The sequence below is a fragment of the Chrysemys picta genome, chromosome 11 (assembly GCF_011386835.1).
Source record: "Chrysemys picta bellii isolate R12L10 chromosome 11, ASM1138683v2, whole genome shotgun sequence".
NCBI lineage: Eukaryota > Metazoa > Chordata > Testudines > Emydidae > Chrysemys > Chrysemys picta.
The window spans coordinates 76,752,513-76,779,204 of NC_088801.1; the positions used below are offsets into that span (position 1 = coordinate 76,752,513).

The window sequence follows — 26,692 nt, forward strand, 5'->3', positions numbered from 1 at the left end:
GGGGCCCCGCACCTGCTGGCCGAGAGCAGCAGGAACCGGGCACCGCTCGGGGGGAGCCAGGCAGCCTGAGCCCAGGGCGGCGGCAGCCTCCACAGTAGCAGGGGCAGGTGGGGAGTGTAGCCCATCATGGGGCTGGAGAGCCACGCTGCTGCTGCTGTTTCCCGGCCCTGCCGGAGGCACCTACAGCCGCTGCCCCCCGCCACCCATGGAGCTGGAGCGCAGGCCCCACCTGCCGCCCGCTGATATGGGCCGGGCTGTGGCTTCCTGCTCATCGCCGCAACGCAAGGCCAGGAGCGAACCCAGCCCCCGCCAGCGGCCCCTGCTACCCCTGCCCGGCTCACGCCGGCGGCCTCCGCTTCCCCCGCTCAGCCCCGCATCACTTTCACGGTAGGGTTACCATAGGTCCGCATTTTCCCAGACATTTTTACATATTTAAAAATTCTTCCTGGATGGCGAATTAACAACTAAAAAGCCGGGCATGTCCGGGAAAATACGGACCTATGGTAACCCTATCTTCATTGAGTAATGATCCTACCTTGTCATAGATCCATAGACTATCAGGGTTGGAAGGGACCTCAGGAGGTCATCTAGTCCAACCCCCTGCTCAAAGCAGGACCAATCCCTTGGTCTTCCTCTTGTTTCTAATGGATTTATAAATATTTTCTTGTGACCCTTTATGTCCCTAGCTAGTTTAATCTTGTTTTGTGTCTTGGCCTTTTTAATTTTGTCTCTGCATGCTTATGTTGTTTTTTTCCATGTTCAGCCTTTGTAAGTTGACCTACTTTGGTATGAATCTTTTTTTGAGTTTCAGGTCACTGAAGATCTGCTGGTTAGGAAGTATGGTAAAATACACCCCCCCCAGCTTATCTTTCCTACATGTTGGGATAGTTTGCGTTTTGTGCCCTTAATAATGTCCCTTTACAAAAGTGCCAACTCTCCTAAACTTCTTTTTTTCACCTAGCCTTGCTTCCCATGGGATCTTAAACCTAACAATTCTCTGACTTGGCTAAAACCTGCCTTCTTGAAATCCATTGTCTTTATTCTGCTGTTTTCCCTTCTACCATACCTTAGAATCATAAACTCTATCACTTCATGATCACTTTCACCCAAACTGACTTCCACCTTCAAATTTTCAACTAGTTCCTCCTTATTCGTCAGAATCAAATCTAGAAAAGCCTTTCCCCTAGTCACTTTCTCCACCTTCTATAATAAAAAGCTGCCCTAGGCATTCTAAGAACTGGTTGGATAATCTGTGCCCTCCTGTATTTTCCTAACAGATGTCTGGGTAGTTGAAGTCCCCCACCATCACCAAGTCCTGTGATTTGCATGATTTTTTAGTTAATAACTATAATTGTCATTGTTATAATAATGATAATTAATATAATTATTTGAAGGTTTACAAAAATATGAATGCTGCATTGTTATCTTACCTTCTCCAGGAGTCTGAGTTTCAGTCGGGTCATGTGATCTACCATGGCAGGGTCTGTCATTGTGGCAATTTTTCAGAGTAAGAGGTAGGTAGATGTGGATTACACAGCTAAACTAGGGAGACAGCTTTTATTTTCAGTTATTTTTGTCCTCAAGGATCTTCCGAGAAGCATTCCATTAAAAAGTCTCCTCAGTATGAGTGGGTGACAATAGAAGACAATATATATATATATATAAAAAAACAAAAAAAAAGTTCCCAGGCTCAAATGAATGACTAAGGGCAACACAGATATTCCAAGCACAGCTTTCTTTGCTATTTCTTATTGCAATCTCTGGGGATAGGTCATGGTCGCTGCAATGTTGCTCAGCTTGAAATTGTCACTCCTTTCTTAATTGTTGCTAGCCTTTGCCTCAAAGCGTCACTAAGCCCAGCCCTATGCGTTGCTAGCATGCTCTTATGACTAGCTCTGAGTACAGGCCATGTAGCCTGGTTGCTAAGTTTGTTGTGCCTGTCTACAATCTAAACAACTTATCTCCAGGTTTACATGACTTGCATACCGTATACTGAACTACCAGCACATCAAGTAGAGACAAAAGCAAACTGGACAAAACTATTTGTGGTTTCATAACATGAGGCCAGTGTCGGGGGACCAGATTGCGTACATGAGTAAAGGTGGCAGTGCTGTTGTAGCTGTATCGGTCCCATGATATGAGAGAGACAAGGTGGGTGAGGTAATATCTTTTATTGGACCAAGTTCTGGTGGTGAGAGAGACAAGCTTACACAGAGCTTGAGAGGAGAGGGTGGCTTTAAGCCACCTTCACACCTGTCACGTTATTGACATAAACTGGGACCATATAGATCATTGTTGCAACCAAGGTCCTGTAGTGGCACCAAATCTGGTATAAAGGTGGTCAAATAAGGTGTCTAAGACAAGGTTATGGTTTGCTGGTTATGATTATGCTGTCTATATGTGTGTATCATTTTTGTAGTTGAAGTTATGAATATTGGCTCTATACTGTCTGTATTTCAAAATATGCTATGCTTCTGGATGATACCCCAGACAAGTTGGTGTCAGCTCTGCCTAGCCTGCTTGATGGCCCATTAAAGACCATCAGCTATACAACTGACCATTGAGAGAAGGCAGATACGCCTTGTGACTCAGCAAAGTATGCGGGGACTTGCCCATGTGACTCCAGACTCCATTTTGCTGTAATTTTCCACAGTAAGAACAAAGAGGTGTTCTTACACCTGGAAAAGACTATAAAAGGCTGATGCCTCATCTCCATCTTGTCTTCAGTCCTGCTTCTTACCTCTGGAGAGTCTTTGCTACTAATGGAAGCTCTACACAAAGGACTGATGACCCATCCTTGCTGGGGGGATGTACTCCAGAGACTTGATTTAAACCTGCAGTTTATTCTATCACTGCTACAAGCCTAAACCAAGAACTTTGCCATTACTGTATGTAATTGATTCAATTTAACCAATTCTTGCTCTCATCTATATCTTCTTCCTTTATGAATAAACCTTTAGACTTTAGATTCTAAAGGATTGGCAACAGCATGATTTGTGGGTAAGATCTGATTTATATATTGACCTGGGTCTGGGGCTTGGGCCTCTGCGATCGAGAGAACCTTTTTTCTTTTACTGGGGTATTGGTCTTCATAACCATTTGTCCCCATAATGAGTGGCACTGGTGGTGATACTGGGAAACTGGAGTGTCTAAGGGAATTGCTTGTGTGACTTGTGGTTAGCCAGTGGGACAAAACCAAAGTCCTCTCTGTCTGGCTGGTTTGGTTTGCCTTAGATGTGGAAAAACGCCAGCCTGGGGCTGTAACTGCCCTGCTTTAAGCAATTTGTCCTGAATCGGCAATCTCCGTTGGGTCCCACCAAGACCAGCATTGTTACAACACCTCACTAATACTGATCCTCCCTGTAGTTGTTGGCATAAGTTAGAGCAGCCCAGGGGCTGGGCCTACTCATATAAGTAAAGTTAGGGTCTAAGTGAGGTTGCGATGATGATGTATGCTGTGTATATCAAGTCTGCTGCTCCAAGGAGTGTTCAGGGGTTCATTCTGGTGACCCGAGATTATTCCGGGCCTGGCCCAGTGTGTAGGGGGTGTTCAGGGCCCCTCCATGTCCCCAGGGGCCCACTCAGGTTGCTCCAAGGGTCCATCCCAGCATCTCAAGGAGCATTCAAGGGGTGTTGAAGGGTCACTCCTGCAGCTCCCAGTGTCTGTCCCTGGACCTACAGACAGTGTACAGGAGTCTGTCACAGTGTCCCCAGAAGTAGTCCCCAGTAGTTATTCTGGTGGTTGTTCAGGGGTTCCCAGCAGGTCATCAGCAGGCCATGTCAAGGCCCACAGGGGGTGTTCAGAGGCCCATCCTATCATCAACAAGGCAGGGCAGTCTCTACCATGATGTAACCATTGCAAGGACATCAATTGCATGAAACTGTTGTCTCAATTTTCTCTGCATAATTCAGTGGGCTTGATTCTCCTTTTACAGCAGTGTAAATCAGGAATAACATAATTCATAGATTTTAAGGCCAGAAGGGACCCTTAGATCATCTAATCTGACCTCCTGTGTAACATAGGCCATAGAATTTCAACCACTTACCCCATATAGAGCCCAATAACGTGACTAAAGCATAGCTTCCAGAAAGGCACCCAGTTCTGATTTGAAGTCTTGAAGAGAGAGAATCCACCATTTCCCTTGGTAGCTTTGGCAAGTGGTTAATCGCTCTCTCTCTTAAAAATTTCACCTTATTTCTAATTTGAATTTGTCTGGCTTTAGCTTCCAGCCCAGTGGTGGGCAACCTGTGGCCCGTCAGGGTGATCTGCTGGCGGGCCACGAGACAGTTTGTTTACATTGACCATCCACAGGCACGGCCGCCCGCAGCTCCCAGTGGCCGTGGTTTGCTGTTCCCAGCCAATGGGAGCCGCAGGAAGCGGCGGCCAGCACGTCCCTGCAGCCCAGGCCACTTCCCGCAGCTCTCATTGGCCAGGAACGGCAAACCATGGCCACTGGGAGCTGCAGGCAGCCGTGTCTGCAGACGGTCAATATAAATAAACTGTCTCACAGCCCGCCAGCAGATTACCCTGACGGGCCACAGATTGCCCACCACTGTTCCAGCCACTATACCTCTCTCAGCTAGGTTCAAGAGCCCTTTAGTATCTGTATTCTCTCCCCGAGAAGGTACTTATACACCATGATCAGCTCACCTTCTTTTTGATAAGCTAAACAGCTAAATGCTAAAAGTCTCCTAGTGTAAAGCAGTATTTCCAGCCTTCAAATAACTTTTGTGGCTATTTTCTGCACCATCTTTAATTTTTCAACATCCTTTTTAAAATGTGGACACCAGAATAAACACCAGTATCAGTCTTAACAATATTCTTTCTTCCTAGATGTATGACCTTGTATTTGACTTCATTAATACATTTTGTTTGAATGAGCTCAGCTTACCAAATGATCTCAATTTCTCTGCATGATGGTTCTTATTTACCACTCAGACAATCTTAAAATTAGTGGATAACATAATCAGCAGTGATTTTTACATTTACTTCCAGATCGTTGATAAAAATATTAAATAGCATTGGGTCTAGAACGGATTCTTCCAGAACCGCATTACAAACACCCATGTTTGATAATGAATAAGGCTACATTTTAGTCACTAGTATCTTTAGTAAAAGTCATGGACAGGTCACGGGCAATAAACAAAAATTCACGGCCAGTGACCTGTCCATGACTTGTACTATATACCCCTGACTAAATCTTGGGGTTGCGGTGGGACATGGCCTTGGGGTTGCCATGGGGGTAGGGTGGGGCATGGCCCCGGGAGGCGCCGCAGGTGCTGGCGGGGGCAGTTGGTGGGGCTGGCAGGCTCCCTACCTGACTCTGCACCTGCCCAGAAGCAGTGTCATCCCCCTCCCTCAGCTCAGAGGCATGGCCAGGCAGCTCTGTGCGGTGCCTCCACCCCAAGTGCTGGCTCCACAACTCCCATTGGCTGGGAACCGCAGCCAAGGGGAGCTGCAGGGTTGGTGCCCGCAGGTGGAGGTAGCATGCAGAGCTGTCTGGCCACGCCTCTGCCTAGGAGCTGAGAGATGTCGCTGCTTCTGGGGAGCCCCCCCAAGATAAGCGCTGCCTGGAGCCCTCACCCCTCCTGTGCCCCAGCCCTGAGCCCCCTCCCACACCCAAACTCCTGCTGCTGCTGTTGGATGGGGGGCACTGTGGACCGAGACTGCCCCAGCAGTGGCCAGTGTGGCTGGCCCGGGGGCTGCCCGAACTGCTCAAGCAGCCCCCGGGGCCAGCTGCTGCAGAAGTCATGGAGGTCCTGGAAAGTCATGAAATCCTTGACTTCTGTGACAAACTCGCAGCCTTAATAATGATTCCCCATTGACAACTACTTTTTTGAGATCTCAGTCACTTATTTATCAATTTTAACAAGTGCTTTATTGATGTTGTACAGTGCTAGATTTTTGTTTGAAATTAGACAGATGTAAAACCAAGGATGGTAAGGGAAGGATCAAGCACAGTTGTCTAAATAGCACCATTATTTTTAATAGAACGGTGCCTGCACACTCTGACATAGATACTGCTTCTAGCATGAGATGAGTATGCTATATTCTGAAGCCACACATGGTTTTTCTGTCCAAAAAGTGTTGCAGCCATGCACTACGGCGACTTGGAGCTGAAGCAAACCTCTTGTCCCAGGGACTGCAACTAACCAATGCCATATCATAGTTAGGATGTAGATGAACAGGGCTGTACAGTTGTGGAAGTCTTCTACCATGGAAACCTATAGTTGCTTGCAAATTGCAATGTCTTTAGGGCATTTGTAGCACACAGGGACTGTGTATCAACATACTATTGGCTGGGTATATCAGTATTCCAGGGGTGGGCAAACTACAGCCTGTGAGCCGTTTTAAGATGGCCCGCAAGCTGCACCATGCGGCTCAGCCCTGCTCCGGCTGGGGTGCTGGGTTGGGGGCCGCACCACACGGCTCGGCCCCGCTCCAGCCAGGGCGCAGGGCTGGGGACTGCACCACGCAGCTCCCAGAAGCTGTAGCATGGCCCCGCTCTGGCTCCTACATGCTCCAATGGGAGCTACAGGGGCGGTGCCTGCAGATGGGGCATCGTGCAGAGCCACACCTCTGCGTAGGAACCGGAGAAGGGACATACCTCAAGCGGCTCCTGGAAGCAGTGGCAAGTGCTGCTCAGAGCCTACGCCCCTACCCCAGCCCTGATCCCCCTCCCACTCTCCAAAGCCCTCAATCCCAGCCTAGAGCTCCCTCCTGCACCCCAAACCTCTCATACCCAGCCCCACCCCAGAGCCCCCACCCCCAGCCAAAACCTGCACCCCTTCCTGCACCAGCCCTGATACCCCTCCTGCTCTCTGAACCCCTCAGTCCCAGGCCAGAGCACCCTCCTACACCCCAAACTCCTCATCCCCAGACCCACCCCCAATCCCGCACCCCAACCCCAATTTTGTGGGCATTCATGGCCCATCATACTATTTCTATTCCCCAATGTGGCCCTCGGGCCAAAAAGTTTGCCCTCCCCACCCCTGCAGTATTCTCACATACCCCTGAGTTCCAGTCCAGCACCCTCCACTGTAGGCTGATTTTGCTGTGAACCTCTACACCCTGTCCCAGGAAAGTTACAAAAGTACCCTTATAACATTCTCAGCACTGCCAAAGAAGTTGATTTTACATTAACTACCAAAAAACCCTCATGAGACCTGTTTGTTTATAAACAAATTATTATATTTTGTATTTTCTTTGCAGCAAATGCATTAATCACTACAGCTAAGGATTACTGGCTGGTGGCTTCTTGTATGGGGCAGTAGTTTAGGTAGTTGCTTGGACTCTCAAACACACTAATATGTGCTGTTGAATAGTTCATATGTCAACAGTCACAAAAGAGAGAATAGAAAAATAAATACACACCTCATACCATGCTTTTTTGAGGGGCAAACAGGCACTGCACTGTTTTCTCTTGGTTCATTCACAGATCACTGATTAAATAAATTCTAGCCACTGGAAACAATGGCCTAAAATTCTTTCAGATCCACCCAGCTGATCCCTAATGGCAGGACAATCACAGAGATGCAACAGAGCAGAATTTGGCCCTATGTGTGTGTGTGTATATATATATATAGTGACAGACCCAGACAAGTGGGGTACAGGAGTCTGGTAGAGGGCAAATATACTGGTCACTGGATGAGTAGTTTTCTGTTCCCTGAGTGACCAGAGCAGGGGCTGCACTAGAGTAATCAGGAACCTGCTAGAACCAGTTAAGGCAGGCAGGCTAATTAGGACACCTGGAGCCAATTAAGAAGAAGCTGCTAGAATCAATTAAGGCAGGCTAATCAAGGCACCTGGGAGCTCACTTCAGTTTGTGGTGTGAGTGTGAGGAGCTGGGAGCAAGAGGTGCAAGGAGCTGAGAGGGTGTGCTGATGGAGGACTGAGCAGTACAAGCGTTATCAGACACCAGGAGGAAGGTCCTGTGGTGAGAATAAGGAAGGTGTTTGGAGGAGGCCATGGGGAAGTAGCCCAGGGAGTTGTAGCTGTCATGCAGCTGTTACAGGAGGCACTATAGACAGCTGCAATCCACAGGGCCCTGGGCTGGAACCTGGAGTAGAGGGTGGGCCCGGGTTCCCCCCAAACCTCCCAATTGACCTGGACTGTGGGTTCTTCCAGAGGGGAAAGTCTCTAGGCTGTTCCCCAACCCACATGGTGAATCTCTGAGGCAAGAAAATCTGCCAATAAGTGCAGGACCCACCAAGATAGAGGAGGAACTTTGTCACAATTGGTGTCAGAGGTAGGATCTTGGGGTGCACAGCGCGGTGGAAGAAGGAGGGTGATTTAAAAAAAACGAAACAAAAAGGGAGAGGGTTTATTTTTTTTCACCACAATGGATGACGTAGTGTGGGTACTGATACAAGCTACGGTGGCCCAGCAGGAGGCTACCCGCGTCCAGGCAGCCGCCCAACAGGAGGCAGTGCGGCTGCAGCAAGAGACTAATCGCCTGCTGATGGACCAGGCTGCTCAAGACCAAGCTATGTTGCGGGAACTGGTAAACCAGGTAAAGTCCCTTACAGAGCTGAATCGTGGCCATGATGGGAGGTGGCTCATACCGGCCAGCCATTGGCTGCAGAAAATGACACGGGAGGATGATGTAGAGGCATACCTTCTGGCCTTTGAGAGGACAGCCTTACGGGAGGCCTGGCCTCGAGATCAGTGGTCTGGCATCCTTGCCCCATTCCTGTGTGGGGAGGCCCAGAAGGCCTACGATGATCTGCCTGAAGAGGCTGCGGCAGACTACCGCCAGCTGAAAGCAGAGATCCTGGCCAGATCTGGGGTAATGACAGCAGTGCGGGCCCAGCAGTATCACGGTTGGAGGTACCAGGAAGACAAAACCCCGCGGTCCCAATTGTATGACCTCATCCATCTCGCATGAAAGTGGTTGCAAACAGAGTCCCGGAGTCCAGAAGAGATACTAGCGGTTCTAGTCATCGACCAATACATGAGGGGACTACCACCAGACCTTCGTGCCTGGGTAAGCCAGAACGAACCCTCCATCTATGACGAGGTTGTCGCCCTGGTAGAGAGGCAAAGGACAGGGAGGGAGCTGACCCGACCAGTTAAGGAAGAAGCACCCCGGGTTAAACTAGCAGCACCAAGCCCCAAAGTTCCGGTGACTGGGCCACCAGGAGGGCCCAGGTGGAAAAAGAGAGAGGCTGAAGACCCCTCAGAGGCCACAAAGAGTCGGCGCACTGAGGGAGAAGAGGATCGGGATGTTAGACTGTCCAAACCAAGAGACCGGGGAATGCCTAGGGCTCCATACAGATGTTATGCCTGCGGGGAGTGGGGACGCATAGTTGCACAGTGTCCCAATGCTGAGGAGCCTATGCAGTGTAACCTGGAGAACTGGGCAGACCCATGCTCCCTAATCCACTCTGGGGGGGGTCTCACTAACCCCACATATGTATACCAGACCAGTGAAACTAAATGGGGTAGGGACCACGGCACTGGTTGATTCAGGGAGTGCTATCACGCTTATCTCAGGGAAGCTTGTGAAGCGTAGTCAGCTGCTGCAGGCTAAACGTACGGGGATAACATGTGTCCATGGGACCGTTAGTTACTACCCCACCATCCCAGTAAAAATAGAGATCCAAGGGAACACTACTGAGGTAGCAAGGTTGACCAGACTCCAAAGAGAAACTGCTGAGCTCCAGTTCATTTGCAAATTTGACACCATCAGATCAGATCAGGATTAAACAAAGACTGTGAATGGCTATCCAACTACAGAAGCAGTTTCTCCTCCCTTGGTGTTCACACCTCAACTGCTAGCAGAGCACCTCAGCCTCCCTGATTGAACTAACCTCGTTATCTCCACACTGATTTATACCTGCCTTTGGAGATTTCCATTACTTGCATCTGAAGAAGTGAGGTTCTTACCCACGAAAGCTTATGCTCCCAATACTTCTGTTAGTCTTAAAGGTGCCACAGGACCCTCTGTTGCTTACTACTGAGGTAGCAGCAGGTGTAGTCCCTAAACTCCCAGACCCGGTGCTCATAGGGAGGGACTTAATTTATTTTTTATTTTTATTTTTTTTAATGGAGACATCCTATCTCCTAGAACTGGAAGGGATCTTGAAAGGTCATAGAGTCCAGCCCCCTGCCTTCACTAACAGGACCAAGTACTGATTTTTGACCCAGATCCCTAAGTGGCCCCCTCAAGGATTGAACTCACAACACTGGGTTTAGCAGGCCAATGCTCAAACCACTGAGCTATCCCTCCCCCAGGGTTTGGAAACTTACTCCCAGGAGGGGGATTGGAGAAAGATGGGGATCCTAAAATTGGTGAGGCATCCACAGCAGACTGTCAACCCCCAATCTTCTCTGAAATATCCCCAGATTTGTTCTCCACTCCCAGACAGGGTAGAAAGACAAAAAGGGAAAGAAGGGCAGCTAAGGCCTTGGGAACCCGAATACTGACCCAAAGCCAGAGGGTCGCTCTTGTAGGTAGGCGGACCCGCGCAGCTGAAAAGGAGGCCACGCAGGAGGGAGAAGCACCTGAGTCTGACCCCCACCCTAATGCTTCTGAACCAGTAGAGGCAACAGAGACTGGGCCCTAGATCTTGGGCAGATTAGCCCCGGGAGAGGAAATTTTGGACGGGACCAGGCAGAAGACCCAAGGTCTGACAACATTAGGAAGGAGGTGACTGAAATAGATGGAGTCCCCGTGGAAGGGAAAACCCAGGGACCAGGACCCTAATTCATAATGAAGAAGGATCTCTTGTACCAGGTTGCACCAGTACAGGGGCAGAAGGTACAGCAGATCCTAATACCTCAAAAACACCAGAACGCTGTATTAAGTCTTGCTCATAGTCATCTTTTTGGGGGACATTTGGGGGTAGAGAAGACCCTGGCACGAGTCCTAAGACGGTTCTTCTGGCCCGGAGTACATGAAGAAGTGTGGAGGTACTGTGCCTCCTGCCCGGAGTGTCAGCTGCACAGTCCCCGTCCCCACTTGAGGGCACCTTTAGTACCCCTTCCCATCATAGAGGTCCCCTTCGAGCGAATAGCCATGGACCTAGTGGGACCCCTGGAGAAGACGGCTCGGGGCCACCAATATATACTTGTTGTTTTGGACTATGCTACTCGCTACCCAGAAGCCGTCCCCCTGCGGAACACGGCCTCTAAAACTATAGCCAATGAGCTGGTGGAGATCTTTGCCCAAATGGGACTACCGAAGGAGATATTAACAGACCAAGGAACCCCATTTATGCCAAAGCTAATGAAGGACCTCTGTACGCTGCTCCATATACATACCTTGAGAACTTCGGTCTACCATCCGCAGACTGATGGGTTGGTAGAAAGTTTTAACCGAACCCTCAAGGCTATGATAAGGAAGGTGGTAAGTCGGGACGGGAAGGATTGGGACACCCTACTACCCTACCTTATGTTCGCTATCTGGGAGGTACTCAGGCCTGAACTGGGTTTTCCCCTTTTGAGTTATTATACGGGCGTCACCCCCGTGGCAAACTAGCTATCGCCAAAGAGATCTGGGAAGCGGAACCCAATGAGGGGAGAAATATAATAGAGCATGTAATGCAGATGCGAGACCGGATAGCCCAGGTTACCCCTATTGTAGGGGAACATTTGGAGAAGGCACAGGAGGCCCAGCAAACCCATTACAATCGCCAGGCAAAAGTGCGACAGTTCCAACCAGGGGATCGGGTTATGGTGTTGGTACCCACGGCAGAAAGCAAGCTTCTGGCCCAATGGCAGGGGCCCTATGAGGTGGTTGAACCTGTGGGGAAAGTAACCTACAAGGTGCGGCAGCCAGGACCCAGAAAACAAGAACAGATTTATCACGTTAACCTTTTGAAACCCTGGCATGCACAAGAGACATGCACAACGGTCCAAAAAGACCTAACCCAGGAAAATAAGCCTTCCAAACAGGTGAGAGTGTCTCCCGATTTAACACCAGACCAGAAGAATGAGGTGTCTGAGATGATCTTCTGGAACCAAGATGTGTTCTCGACAAAAGCGTGTCAAACAACCGAGATATATCACCACATCGTCACGAACCCTGGGGCCAGAGTAACAATGAGACCCTATTGGGTGCCAGCGGCAAAAAGGGAGGAAATAAAAGCAGAAGTAAAAAAAATGCTGGAGTTGAGGATCATCGAAGAATCTCACAGTCAGTGGTCCAGCCCAATCGTGTTGGTGCCCAAACCTGATGGCACCACAAGATTTTGCAACAACTTCCGGAGACTAAACGAAGTATCCCAGTTTGACGCGTACCTCATACCTCGCATAGATGAGCTAGTGGACCGTCTGGGAAATGCCCGGTACGTGACTACCCTAGACTTGACAAAGGGGTACTGGCAGATTCCCCTTGCAGAAGACGCAAAGGAAAAGACTGAGTTCTCTACACCAGAGGGTCTTTTTCAATATTCTGTCCTCCCTTTTGGACTACATGGGGCCCCAGCTATCTTCCAGCATCTCATGGACAAGCTCTTACGCCCGCATAACAGTTATGCTGCTGCCTACTTGGACGATGTGGTCATTCATACCCCAGACTGGGAAACCCACCTGGAGAAGGTGGAGGCAGTCCTCAATACCTTCAGGCGAGCTGGCCTTACAGCAAACCCTGCCAAGTGTGCTGTAGGGTTTACGGAGGCCAAATATCTTGGCTACATTGTGGGGAAAAGGTCTAGTAAAACCAAGTGAACAAGTTAAAGGCCATCCAAAACTGGCCCCGACCAAGTCGCAAGAAACAAGTCTGGGCGTTCCTAGGAGTGGTGGGGTATTACTGATGATTTATCCCCCACTTTACCACTACACACAATGAATTCAACCTCTTTTAATGATTATTAAATTAATGGATGCAAACAAATCATGGAACAGTTATTGCTCCTCCACATTTCTGTGCCCTTAGTCATCAGCCCTCAGTTTCATGCAGAAAACACAGTAGAGGAATAACACTTCATGAGGAAGCAGAATAAAATAGAAGCAGCACTAGTAGTGAAGTACTATAACAAAAATAAAATAAACCAGTGGATATGCTTCTGGCTTCATTTAATCAAAATGTACATTTTCTCCCTGAGCTAAGTTCATTATGAAATTATGAGCTCAAAATCAGTTATGACTAGAGTTTGTACGTATATATCTTTACATTCTGATTGTTAAAAAACAAGATGTTCTGTCTAAATTTATTATTTACTATTCCTATGAGAGTAATGCCTAAAGGCCCCAACAGAAATCCCAGCCCCAGTGTGCTAGGTGCTGTACAAACCCATGAGAGACAGTCGCTGCCACAAAGAGAGTACAGCCTAATGCCCTGATCGTGCAGATATTTATGCATATGCTTAATTTTTTGTGCTGTGAATAGCCCATTGAAGTCAATGGGATTACCCACATTTTAAAAACTAAATACTTGCATAAATCTTAGCAGAAAGGGGATCTAAAGATTCTAAACAACGTGTGGGAGATTAAAGAGAGACAGAGAGAAAAGTGACTTGTCCAAGGTCACACAGCAGAGCAGTGGCAAAGCTAGGAAAAGAACAGAGGTCTTATAGATACCAGATCTGTACCCTATGCACTACAGTGGTGTTTCTCAACCTTTTCAGGTGGCAAAACCTGATCTGAAAAAAACCCCAAAACCCTGCAACAGTAAAAAAAAATATATCAACAATAGCAAAATGCTAAGTCTGTGTAAGTGTGTTTTTGAGAGGTAGAGGTGGGTGCTTGAAATTAGAATGAGCTGGGGCAGCAGAATTTTCTTTGCTTTAGATCGTAATAACATTTTCAATGCCTTCTGACTCTCCTCCCCACAAGTCCCGTCCCACCCGAGGACAGACACTGTTCTATACAGAGTGTGCTGCCTTCCAGCTAAGCTCTGCGTGGACTCTTACGTTTCCAACCTTTGTTAAACAACAGTTCTCAGTTGCTAGTTACAAGGTGCCTATCAGTGACTATCAAAAGGAAGATCTCACCCCTGCCACATGCTGGAAAAGGAACAGAACAGCTGCATTTTAAAATTAACGGTATGTCTGCACCACTACGGTAGCATTGGCCATCACCTGCCTTAACAATGCTCCCTCACAGCCTAGGCAAGGCTGATGAGGGTTGGTAGTGGGGGATGGGCTGGCCAGCCCCAGGCAGAATGGGGGGCAGCTGGAGCAGGGGGGAGAAAACAGAGGGTTCACAGTGCTAGAAGCGCTATCCCTGTGAGGTCCAGGCCCTGACGGGGAGGACAGGGGATTGGGGGATGGCATAGTACTAGGAACCTCCTCTCCATTTAGGGTGACCACCTGTCCCCTATTTTAAGGGATGTGCGTTGATCATTTTAAATATTAAACTGAAGTTTATGATAATTGCATTGTCTACTTGAGAGAAAAATCCCTGACATGCTAAGGGAAAGGCTGTTTCCCTAAAATGTCACTTAAAATACAGGGCCAGCCCCTATTATTATGGGGTTGTCCCTTTATTTCCCTCCAACAAAGCTGGGTACCCTAGGGGGGAGGGGAAGCAGGGTGGGGGGGGGTCCATAGAGCTAGGAGCCCCTGCCCTTGGGGGCGGGGTTGGGGGGGGTCCATAGAGCTAGGAGCCCCTCCCTGTGGGGGTGGGGTTGGGGGGGGTCCATAGAGCTAGGAGCCCCTCCCTGTGGGGGTGGGCCAGGCCCTCAGGAGAAGGGCCATGGAGCTAGAGGGCAGTGGGGGCTCCATGGAGCTAGAGGGCAGGGCCGGAGGCGGCCCCACAGCTAGGAACTCCTCCCGGCGGGGAAGCCCCGCGCTCCCCGCCCGTCTCGGGACGCACGCAGCCCACGCGAGCAGCGCAGCAGCAGACGCTCCCCTGCCCCCACAGGGAGGGACTAGCGCGAAGCGCCTCCCGCCTGGCCCAGGGGGCGGAGACCCCCTCACAATCCCAGCTCCTGACGGGCCGGTTCGGTTTTCCCGGGGCGGAGGCCTCCCACTCGTGATTGGCTAGCTCCGCTGTGGGGGCGGGCCCTCGCCTGCATCCCTTTGAACGGACCATCCACGCCGCCGTAGCGCCGCGCTGGGAGGAGCTTCTTCATTGGCGCTTCCGTTGGCGGGGGCGGGAGCTGTAGAGGGAGGCGAATACCGGCCCCCTCTGTCAATGCCAATAATCCGTTAGTGCGAATGGGCACAGTGCCATGCACACCACACGCCCACTGCCCAGCGCCTCCCCGCCCACAGCCCCCCCAGTGCCCACTGGCCCTCCCACTGCCCAGCCCCGCCTATAGCCCCCCAGTGCCTCCCCGCACGCTGCCCATAGCACCCCCAGTGCCCACTGCCCCGCGCCTCCCCGCCCCGCCCACTGCCCCCCCAGTGCCCACTGCCCCGCGCCTCCCCGCCCCGCCCACTGCCCCCCCAGTGCCCACTGCCCCGCCCCGCCTATAGCCCCCCAGTGCCTCCCCGCACGCTGCCCATAGCACCCCCAGTGCCCATTGCCCAGCGCCTCCTCGCCACGCCCACAGGCCCCACACTGCCCAGCCCCTCCAGGTGCCCGCTGCCCAGCGCCCCCGCTCACAGCCCCTCCCACTGCCCAGCGCCCCCGACGGGCCCCCCCGAGACCCATCCCCCGCTGGGAGGTGCCGGTGCCCGCTGGGCTGAGTCGGCAGCGCGGCAGGAACAACGGGCTCGGCCAGGCCTGGGGCAGCTGCCTGGGCCAGGCTCCCTCAGGAAGGCCCCTGGCCTGGCGCAGCCCGGCCGAGCCGCACGCGGGGCTCCCCCCTGGCCTGGGGCGGAGCGGGGGGCGGGGCCACGGTCCCAACGCGGCCCCTTTCCTGAGCGTGGGCTTGGCGGGCGCCATTGTAAGCCCAAGAGCGGCCGTGAGGCGCAGCGGAGCCCATCCCCCCTCTCCCCGCGGCGGGAGCGTGCCCCGGTCTCCGGGCTCACGCCCCTCGGCCACCCCGACCCAGCCATGGATGAGGAGAGGAGGCGGAAGCTGGAGGCCGGCAGAGCCAAGGTGCTACTAGAACTCCCCTTCCCCCTCTCCCGGGGGGCTGGCACTGCTGGGGGGCGGGGGCCGATCCCCGGGGGGGGGGAGATGAGCTGCTGGGCTCCTGTGTTTCCCCAGCCTGGGCGGCGGGCAGCGCGACACCTGCACCTGTGTGACCCTGGGCTACTTTCCTGTGCTTCACTTCCCCCCATGAAGCAGCAGTGACCCCCCCCCCCCCGGTGGGCTGTGTGGGGTAGAGTCCTGGCGACCCCACGGGGGCAGGCTGAGACCCCGGGATTTTAATGTCGGTTCTGTGACCTGGTAACAGCCCTGATCTGAGCCTTAACTCTCCAGTCCAACAGCTGACCGTTAACGGCGTGAGGTGAGGGTGTCATAGCTGGTATCATAAATGTGCACAGTGCTTCGCAAACAAAAACAAGGCTGTTGCCCCGAGAAACTTGTAGCCAAGAGCCAGTCCTGCAATGAGCTCTGTGCAGAAATATCCCTTGTTGGGGCGAAGTCATACACTTTTGGGATCTAAAACACAAAATCCAGGTAAATGAAAATGTGTTGTTTATTTATGGATTGGCCCTGGATTCTGATGGCTTTTCACTTTCCTATAAATAGCAAACTGAGGATAACTGGGTGAAAACTGAAGAGGGTATGCAGTGGATATTTAGTGAGTTGCACCAGTGTATAAATCAATTAATGTTGCATGTGTGCACATCTTATGTACTTAAGTGTAACTAGGTCAAAATGACTTAGTTCTACTTCTGTTAGTCTTAAAGGTGCCACAGGACCCTCTGTTGCTTTTTACAGATTCAGACTAACACGGATACCCCTCTGATACTAGGTCAAAATGATTAATTTTATATATAGTCAGTGAGGGTTCTCCTGAATTCCAGCTGGGAGTATCTGAAATGCTTGTCTTGCTGAATGTCATGTCTGATGCAGGGATATTGGGAAACAATCTACCTTGGAAATCAACATAAAAGTTACACTCAAGTTGGGAATTTTGTTACCACCAGCATCTGTTTTTTTCATTTGGCTCACTTAAAAATTGCTGCTTTGTTTTAACATTTTAATCTTAAATGCAGGTTCTAAATGGTTTCAGTGTAAGAAAATAATTGTTTCAGAAGCTGTGTAACCAGAGAAGTGAAAGTCTTAATTTGGTGGCTTTGGAGGGTTCTCAGGGATCAAAGAGATCAGAGTTCAGAATAGTGGTATGAACCCAAAATATGAGTTACATTTTCTGCTGCTTAAATAACTGATAAACTGTAGTGGCATGTCAGGGTCAGTGTAAGGATGATTCTTTTTTAAGACTCAGACTTCATTTACTTGGAAGTAGATTGACACTTGAGAAGTTGAGATTATCATTATAGGTACTGGGAAACATTTTTTTTTTCATTCCACTCTTAGGACAGACTAAATATTGACTCCTATGTACAAGGTTAGTAGTGTTATGGTCAGTGGAACCTCCCATGTGTTTAGAAATGTACAGCATTAGGGCCCGAGAATGTAAGCTTCTCACTGCAGTTACTGTTGTCTTTGACTTGTACAGTGCTGAGTACCTTGTTGGTACCTAACAAATAAATAGCACTGTTTGGAAAAAAAATCACATGTGCTTTACATTGATAAAACTTGATCATTTTCATAAATTTTGATATGACCAGTCACTGTATCATTTTGTTTTTGTGGACTGTCTTTGGTCTCCAAGTAGAGAAATATGATGTTGAAATGATAACGGAAGCCACTGTGATCCAACACATAGGACAGTAGACTGGGCATCTAGTTGTGGGTTTGCTGTCTACCTGCTGCATAACTTCAAACTGGTCTTAAGTTACTAAATTTGATGTATTGTGATTTGGTATCAGCGGCTGTAGCTCTTTAGCCAGTGAGAATATGAAATTCTAATTTGACAGTTTTAATTTTGTATTTCAGAATCAGAGAGACATGGTGGGTGAGGTAATAGCTTTTATTGGACAAACTTCTGTTGGTGAAAGGACTAGCTTTCAAGCTACCCAGAGTTCTTCTTTCAGAAGGAGGCATTTTGACAAAAGGAGTTTATATTTAATGATTTTGTTTATATCAGACAGTAAAAATGATAGTCAGCATTAGTCCCTCACACATGAACAATTCCATCATATACATTGCAGGAAATAAAAGTAGATTCATTTGAATCACTGTGGATAAAATGTAAAAAAAAACAAAACAAAAAAAAAAAAAAAACCTTAATTATCAGTTTTATCTTTTTACCACTACTTACTTGTAGATCTGACCTATGACTTGACCTAACACTCTTGTATGTTTCGCTTGGCTACATTATACAGAGCATAGTACATGAGGTGTGAGCAGGATTTTGTTAAAACTTTCCTTGTATTAAGTCCCCTACTAGTACAGTATCTGGCTATAGTAAGAAAAATGTGGTATTCTAGTATAAGAAGCAAACTGTTTCCACCTGTTGGACAGCTGTCACTTTGCCATCTCCAAATCAGTGGGGTCTTAAATTATATTTAAAGCTCCATGCTGTGCCAGTGTTGCATCTTAGAGTTCTTTAGTTTAGTTTTAAATGTTTAGCTTTTGTAGGCTAATTAGTTACATTACACTACATAAAAATTCAAATGTAGGTAAAAAGCAGAGCTACTGTTATACCTCTAATTACTCAGGTGAAATATTTTATTGCATTTAATATTTATTTGTCACCCTTCCCCTATCTTAGCACTCTCATTCTGAGGAAGCTTAATATCCTGATGTTGCCTGTTCTGAACCTAAAAGAAACATTAACTAGGTTTCTGGAAACATATCTGTAGGTCAAATATGGGCCTTAATCCTGAAAGTTCTGTGTGAGAAGACCACTGTAGACTTCCATTAACATCAATGGGGCCCCGCATGGAAGTCTGCCAAGGTGGAACAACTTGCAGGATTCAAACCATGGTTAGAAGAAGAGCAATACTGCCAACCCTGAACATTAAAAAATCTTGAGTCAGCCCTCCCTGCCTTTCCTGAAGTCATGAGATTGGTTTAAAAATTGAGATTTAAAAAATAAATTTATTTATTTGCCTTCTGGTGTTTGTGCCTTTTAGGGTTCATATTTTCAAACTTTTCTCTGCATCCATGTGGGATAGAAACTTAAATAAATTAAATAAATAAAATAGAGAGAGAGAGAGAGATGAGGTTCTCACATAGTCACATTACTCCAGGAGCTGGCATATCATGGAAAATGCCAATTATTATGAGACCTGCAATAAAATTATATGAACAAGTTACTCTACTCCCTGCAGATGTAAAAAGGACCCGAAATATTCCATTATGTTTTTTGGTTGTCTCTTGGGGATTTCCAGTTTTCTATAGAACGAGGTGAGGAAAAAATCTACTTTGCATCAACCAATGCCTGTATCAGAGAAAGTGATTTTAAAATACCAACAGTAAGGAATTGCAATATACGACTTGTGAAATATTCTCCTTTTTATCAGGCCTTTATGCTTGTTTTTGTAAGCATATCTTAGACAGCATATCTGTATCTAGCCATCGCCACCATAGATCCTAAAAATTCTCAAGAAAATGTCCAAGATACTGTAATTATTAAATGGAAGTGAAAACAGAACCAAAGAAGGAATTGTCCGAGTTCAAGAGAAGTTACACTTGATCCAGCTCTTGTTGAGCAATCTGAGAAAGTAATATGGTGGGATTCAGTCATAGCTGAGTTATTAGGGCAGTGTAATTTACAAAGGAATTAAGAATATAACAAGAATGGCCATATTGGGTCAGACCAAAGGTTCATCCAGCCTAGTATCCTGTCTTTTGACAGTGGCCAATGCCAGGTGCCCCAGAGGGAATGAACAGAACAGGTAATCATAGAATATCAGGGTTGGGAGGGACCTCAGGAGGTCATCTAGTCCAACCCCCTGCTCAAAGCAGGACCAATTCCCAGACAGATTTTTGCCCCAGATCCGTAGATGGCCCCCTCAAGGATTGAGCTCACAACCCTGAATTTAGCAGGCCAGTGTTCAAACCACTGAGCTAGCCCTCCATTCCCTGTTGCTCATTCCTAGCTTCTGGCAAACAGAAGCCGTCCCTGCCAATCCTGGCTAATAGCCATTGATGGACCTATCATACATGAATTTATCTAGTTCTTTTTTGAACCCTGTTATAGTCATGGCCTTCACAACATCCCCTGGCAAAGAGTTGCACAGGTTGACTGTGCATTGTGTGAAGAAATACTTCCTTTTGTTTGTTTGAAACCTGCTGCCTATTAATTTCATTTGGTGCCCCCTAGTTCTTGTGTTACGTGAAGGAGTAAATAACACTTCCTCATTTACTTTCTCTACACCAGTCATGATTTTATAGACCTCTATCATATCCCCCCTTAGTCATTTCTTTTCCAAGCTGAATAGTCCTAGTCTTATTACTCTCTCCTCATACGGAAGCCGTTCCATACCCCTAATCATTTTTGTTGCAGTTTTCTGTACCTTTTCCAATTCCAATACATCTTTTTTGAGATAGAGCAACCACATCTACACGCAGTACTGATGATGTGGGCATACCGTGGATTTATTTAGAGGCAATATGATATTTTCTGTCTTATCTATCCCTTTCTTAATGATGCCCAACATTGTTTGCTTTTTTGACTGCTGCTGCACATTGAGTGGATGTTTTCAGAGAACTATCCACAGTGACTCCAAGATCTTTCTTGAGTGGTAACAGCCAATTTAGTCCCCATCATTTTATATGTATAGCTGGGATTATATTTTCCAACATGCATTACTTTGCATTTATCAACATTGAATTTCATCTGCCATTTTGCTGCCCAGACACCCAGTTTTGTGAGATCCCTTGGTAACTCTTCACAGTCAGCATTGGACTTAACTATCTTCAGTATTTTTGTATCATCTGCAAATTTCGCCACCTCTCTGGGTACCCCTTTTTCCAGATAATTTATGAATGTGTTGAACAGCACTGGTCCCAGTACAGTCCCTTGGGGGACAGCACTGTTTACCTCTCTCCATTCTGAAAACTGACCATTTACCTACCCCGTTTCCTATCTTTTAATCAGTTACTGATCCATGAGAGGACCTTCCCTCTTATCCCACAACAGCTTACCTTGTCAAAGGCTTTCTGAAAATCTAAGTACACTATATCCACCGGATCACTCTTGTCCACATGCTTGTTGACCCCCCTCAAAGAATTCTAGTAGATTAGTGAGGCATGATTTCCCTTTACAAAAACCATGTTGACAGGTTTCAAAGTAGCAGCCGTGTTAGGCTGTATCCGTAAAAAGAACAGGAGTACTTGTGGCACCTTAGAGACTAACAAATTTATTTGAGCATAAGCTTTCTTCTCTGTATGTATGTATGTATGTGTGTGTGTATGTGTGTATATCTATCTATCTATCTTATTATATGTTCCATTCTCTGCATCCGATGAAGTGGGCTGTAGCCCACGAAAGCTTATGCTTAAATAAATTTGTTAGTCTCTAAAAAACCATGTTGACTCCCCAACAAATTATGTTCATCGATGTGTCTGACAATTTTGTTCTTCACTGTAGTTTCAATCAGTTTGCCCTGTATTGAAGTCAGGCTTACCAGCTGGAATCACTTCTGGAACTAGGTTCCCTGTAAGCCACGTGGCCGCACAGAAGCCTATTTAGCACCGTGCAGGCACTCAGGGAACCCGCCCAGGGACCGGCTGGAGCAGGGGTGCCCCTTCCCCGGCCCCAACCTAGCTTGGCCCTGCTGCGGCTGGGGCGCCCAGCCCTGCTGTGGCTGGAGTGGCGCAGTCTGGCTACAGAGCTGCTGTGGTGGGGAGAGGCGCCTCTTCCCCCACAGCCCAGGTGCTGTTGTTGTGGGGAGAGAGAGCTGGGGAGAGTCCTCTCTGCCCACTGTAGCCCTGGAGCACCCTCCTGCACCCCAAACTCTTCATCTGTGGCCCCACCCCAGAGCCCGCACCCCCAGATGGAGCCCTCACACCCCTGCCCCCCAACCCTCTGCCCCTGCCATGAGCCCCCCATCCCTGCACCCCCGGCCCCACCCCAGGGCCCGCGCTACCACCACATGAATTTTTAGGGAGGTGGTGGAATCTCCATCCTTAATGGTTTTTAAGGCCCAGCTTGACAAAGCCTTGGCTGGGATGATTTAGTTGTGTTGGTCTTGCTTTGAGCAGGGGATTGGACTAGATGACCTCCTGAGGTCCCTTCCATCCCTGATATTCTATGATTCTATGAAGGTGCACATCCCCTCCATATTGGTGCACGTAACAAAATTGATTCCGCACATGGGTGGGAAAAATTAGAGAGAACACTGCTCTGGAGCCCTTTTTAATTGGCATCACATTAGTGATGCAATTAGATGTAATTGGCTTCACATTAGCTCTCCTCCAGTCATTTGATACAGAAGCTGATTGAAATGATAGGTTACAGACTACAGTTAGTAGTTCTGAAGAAACTCAAATGTGAAATTGCAGAACTCTTGGGTGAATACCATCTGGTCCTGGTGACTTATTACTGTTTAGTTTCAATTTGGTCCAAAAGCATTTGGTCTAATAACACCTCAGTCTGGGACAGTTTCTCAGATTTGTCACCTAAAAAGAATGGCTCAGGATTGAGAATCTCCCTCACTTCCTCAGTCATGAAGACGGATGCAAAGAATTCATTTAGTTTCTCGGCAATGGCCTTATCATCCTTGAGTGCTCCTTTAGCATCTCCATTATCCAGTGGCCCCCTGGATGTTTAGCAGGCTTCCTGCTTCTGAATTTTTTTGCTATTACTGTTTGAGTCTTTAGCTAGCTGTTTTTCAAATTCTTTTTTGGCCTTTCTAATTATATTTGTACACTTCATTTGCCAGAGTTTATGGTCCTTTCTATTTTCCTCACTAGGATTTAAATTTCACTTTTTAAAGGATGCCTTTTTGTCTCTTACTGCTTCTTTTACTTTGTTTAGCCACGGTGGCACTTTTTTGGTTTCTGACTATGTTTTTTAATTTGGGGTAAACATTTAATTTGAGCCTCTATTATCGTGTCTTTAAAAAGTTTCCATGCAGCTTGCAGGGATTTCACTTTTGGCGCTGTACCTTTTAATTTCTGTTTCACTAACATCCTCATTTTTGTGTAGTCCCCCTTTCTGAAATGAAATGCTACAGTGTTGAGCTGCTGTGGTGTTTTCGCCGCCATAGGGATGTTAAATTTAATTATATTATGGTCATTATTACCAAGCGGTCCAGCTATAGTCACCTCTTGGGCCAGATCCTGTGCTCCACTTAGGACTAAATCAAGAATTGCCTCTCCCCTTGTGGACTAGCTGCTCCAAGAAGCAGTCATTTAAAGTGTCAAGAAACATTATCTCTGCATCCCGTCCTCAGGTGACATGTACCCAGTCAATATGGGGATAGTTGAAATCCCCCTTTTTTATTTTAATAGCCTCTCTAATCTCCCTAAGCATTTCCCAGTCATTATCCTGGTCAGGTGGTTAGTAATATATCCCTACTGCTATATTTTTATTATTCGAGCATGGAATTACTATCCATAGAAGTTTTATGGTACGGTTTAGTTCATTTAAGATTTTTACTTCATTTGATTCTATGCTCTCTTTCACATACAGTGCCACTCCCCCACCAGCACGACCTGTTCTGTCCTTCTGATATATTTTGTACCCTGGTATTACTGGGTGTCATTGATTATCCTCATTCCACTAAATTTCTGTGATGCCTATTATATCAATATCCTTGTTTAATACGAGGCACTCTAGTTCACCCACCTTATTATTTAGACTCCTAGCGTTAGTATATAAGCACTTTAAAAACTTGTCACTTTTTATCTGTCTGCCATTACATAATATAATTGAATGGTACTTTTTTTTATTTGACTGTTTCTCATCAGATCCTACTTGTATTTTATCATCTTCCATCCTCTCCTCCTTAATGGAGATTCTCTATGTCCTAGTTATAGATCCTCCCATAAGGGATGTCTCTGTCCAAACCATGTGCTCCTCCGCACCTGTCGGTTCTCCCCCCAGCCATTAGTTTAAAAACTGCTCAACAACCTTTTTAATTTAAAGTGTCAGCAATCTGGTTCCATTTTGGTTTAGGTGGAGCCCATCCTTTCTGTATAGGCTCCCCCTTTCCCCAAAGTTCCCCCAGTTCCGAATAAATCTAAACCCCTCCTCCCCACACCATCGTCTCATCCACACATTGAGACCCTGCGGTTCTGCCTGTTCAACTGCCTCTGTGCGTGGAATGGAAACATTTCAGAGAATGCTACCATGGAGATCCTGGACTTCAATCTCTTACCTAGCAGCCTAAATTTGGCCCCCAGGACCTCTCTCCTATCCTTCCCTATGTCACTCTTACTTACATGTACCACGACCACCAGCTCTTCCACAGCACTACGCGTAAGTCTATCTAGATGTCTTGAGAGATCCGCAACCTTCGCACCAGGGAGGCAAGTCACCATGTGGTTCTCCCGGTCATCGCAAACCCAGCTATCTATGTTTCTAATGATCGAATTGCCCATTACTAATACCTGTCTCTTCCTAATAATTGGAGTTCCCTCCCATGGAGAGGTATCCTCAGAGCGAGAGGATACCACAACATCATCTGGAAGGAGGGTCCCAACTATGGGATTGTTTCCCTCTGCTCCAGTTGGAGGTTCTCCATCCTTCGCAACAGCACAGAGGCTGTCAGTTCGGGGGTAGGACCGTTCTACGGTGTATTGGAAAGTCTCAAGCATAATACTTTCGTCATTTAAGCCGCCAATCAGTGTCCTGAAGCAAAAAGTCACAGAATTTGTAAAATGTCTAGTCAACTTTCATTTTGTATTGGTAGACTCCACTCAACCTCTAAATCTATTTTCTGCAGGTCAGTCCCGCTCCCTGCTTTTTAACTATGATTATATTTGTAGGCTATCTAAACATTCTTTCCTGAAGGTAATTACACCTCTACCCCGATATAACACAAATTCAGATATAACGCGGTAAAGCAGCGCTCCAAGGGGGGTGGGGCTGCGCATTCTGGTGGCTCAAAGCAAGTTCGATATAATGCGGTTTCACCTATAACGTGGTAAGATTTTTTTGGCTCCCGAGGACAGCGTTATATCGAGGTAGAGGTGTATTTTCATAGTCTTCACAGGATAGAATGGCTTTTCAGAGTCCAGAGCAGGCTCCTTTACCCAATTCATACACAGCTGGTTATATTTCAAGTGTAAGTCTGGAAAGCTGTCTGTCCAGAAGAGTGAGGGGAGGAAGGCATGCAAAACTTCTTGGTCTCATCTTCACTGCATAGTTAACTTGAGTTACTTGCACTTGAGTTATCTCCTCTCAAGTTACCCTAGCTCACGTGAGAGCAGCCACACTGCAAAATAATACTTGAGCTGCACAGAATGGTTGTTTTAGCAGCTGATGAGTTGTGCTAACTTGATCTTTAGTGTCTACCCTCTGATTGGCCAGCCAACTCGAATTAAAACCACCGCCATGTTTGATTTCAAGGTTTCTGTGTGTGCATGGAACTTGAGTTAGCTTTACAGTGAGGATAAGCATTCAAAGGTGCACATCAACGTGGTGAGGCTTGCAACCTCCAATCCCTAGTCTGCATGTAGACCTAAAGTGATGGAAAAAGATAGGTTTTCTCCTCTCCACTTTGGGGCAGGTAGCACTCAAGCTAAAACCCCAGCTCTGGGAAAGGAAGTATGCTGCCCATACTTAGACTCTAGTGAGGTCATTATCTGCCCCCAATAGACACAGAAAGGCTCTCTGCAATGTGTGTTGTCTGCATAGGAGGAGGGGGTGGAGTTGCAGTAGACAGGGATGGTTGCAGTGTCATTCCTACATATCCACAAAAGATGCTTGCAAAAAGTTCACACAATGCCAGGCTATGGTAACTTCTCTGCATATACTGCCCACTTCTGCTCAACCTACATCCCACTCTAGGAAGAGGAGAGTTCTAGGTAGTATTGAGCTATGCTACTGGGGAAGAGGAGTGAGCTGCCAGAGTAGGGTGACCAGACCGCAGATGTGAAAAATTGGGACAGGAGGTGGGGGTAATAGGAGCCTATATAAGAAAAAGACCCAAAAATCGGGACTGTCCCCATAAAATCAGGACATCTGGTCGCCCTATGCCAGAGGGGTGCAGGGTTGTGGTTTACTCCGGATCACAGGAGTTCTACTGCTGTTCTGGGGAGAGGGTGCTGGGTAAAGATGAAATGCCATCCTCCTGTGCGAATGATGGAAGGTTATCAACTCAAGGAAGTTTTGGTCTAGAGCAGGGGCAGGCATACTACAGCCCGTCGGACCCTATTATCTGGCCCTCAACCTCCTGCTAGGGAGCAGGGTCAGGGGCTTGCCCTGCTCCGTACTGCAGCCAGGAAGCGAGTTCGGGGGTTTTCTGTGCGGCTCCTGGAAGTAGCGGCATGTCCCCCCTCTGGCTCCTACGTGTACAGGCATCCAGGGCCAGGGGGCTCCGCATGCAGCCCCCACCCCAAGCGCTGCCCCCCACAAATCCCATTGGCTGGGAACCATGGCCAATGGGAGCTGCAGGGGCAGTGGCTGCAGACACTGATGCAGAGCTACCCGGTGCCGCACCTCTGCAGAGGGGGCGGGGGGATGCCACTGCTTCTGGGAACTGTGGGGGCAGCGCCTGCGTATGGGGCAGCGCCTGCGTATGGGGCAGCATGCAGAGCCGCCTGGCCATGCCTCCATGTAGAAGCCGGAGGGGGGACATGCCACTGCTTCTGGTAAATGCCGCCTGGAGCCTGTACCGCTGAGCCCCTCCCCTGCACCCCAGCCCTGATCTGCATCCCGCC

General features: G+C 48.0%; 2 protein-coding genes across 24 annotated transcripts in view; one reads left to right on the forward strand and one right to left on the reverse strand.

Moving 5' to 3' along the window:
• C11H21orf58 (chromosome 11 C21orf58 homolog) overlaps positions 1-15,153 on the reverse strand; it is a 40,846-nt gene extending 25,693 nt beyond the window's left edge. Inside the window, exon 1 of one of the 3 annotated variants that reach the window (XM_042861835.2) lies at positions 14,978-15,153. In XM_042861835.2, the coding sequence (XP_042717769.2) occupies positions 14,978-14,980 (3 nt within the window). In that variant the 5' untranslated portion in view covers positions 14,981-15,153. Of the gene's footprint in view, positions 1-1,430; positions 1,999-14,977 lie in introns of those variants that run through there. The other 2 variants (XM_042861834.2, XM_042861833.2) reach the window with 2 other exon arrangements.
• A 438-nt stretch (positions 15,154-15,591) lies between these two features.
• Positions 15,592-26,692, forward strand: part of PCNT (pericentrin) — a 243,875-nt gene continuing 232,774 nt past the window's right edge. For 14 of the 21 annotated variants that reach the window (XM_065562243.1, XM_065562244.1, XM_065562253.1 and 11 more), the window contains exon 1: positions 15,592-15,934. In XM_065562243.1, the coding sequence (XP_065418315.1) occupies positions 15,890-15,934 (45 nt within the window). In that variant the 5' untranslated portion in view covers positions 15,592-15,889. Of the gene's footprint in view, positions 15,935-16,261; positions 16,463-26,692 lie in introns of all 21 variants that reach the window. The other 7 variants (XM_042861823.2, XM_008175333.4, XM_042861827.2 and 4 more) reach the window with 6 other exon arrangements.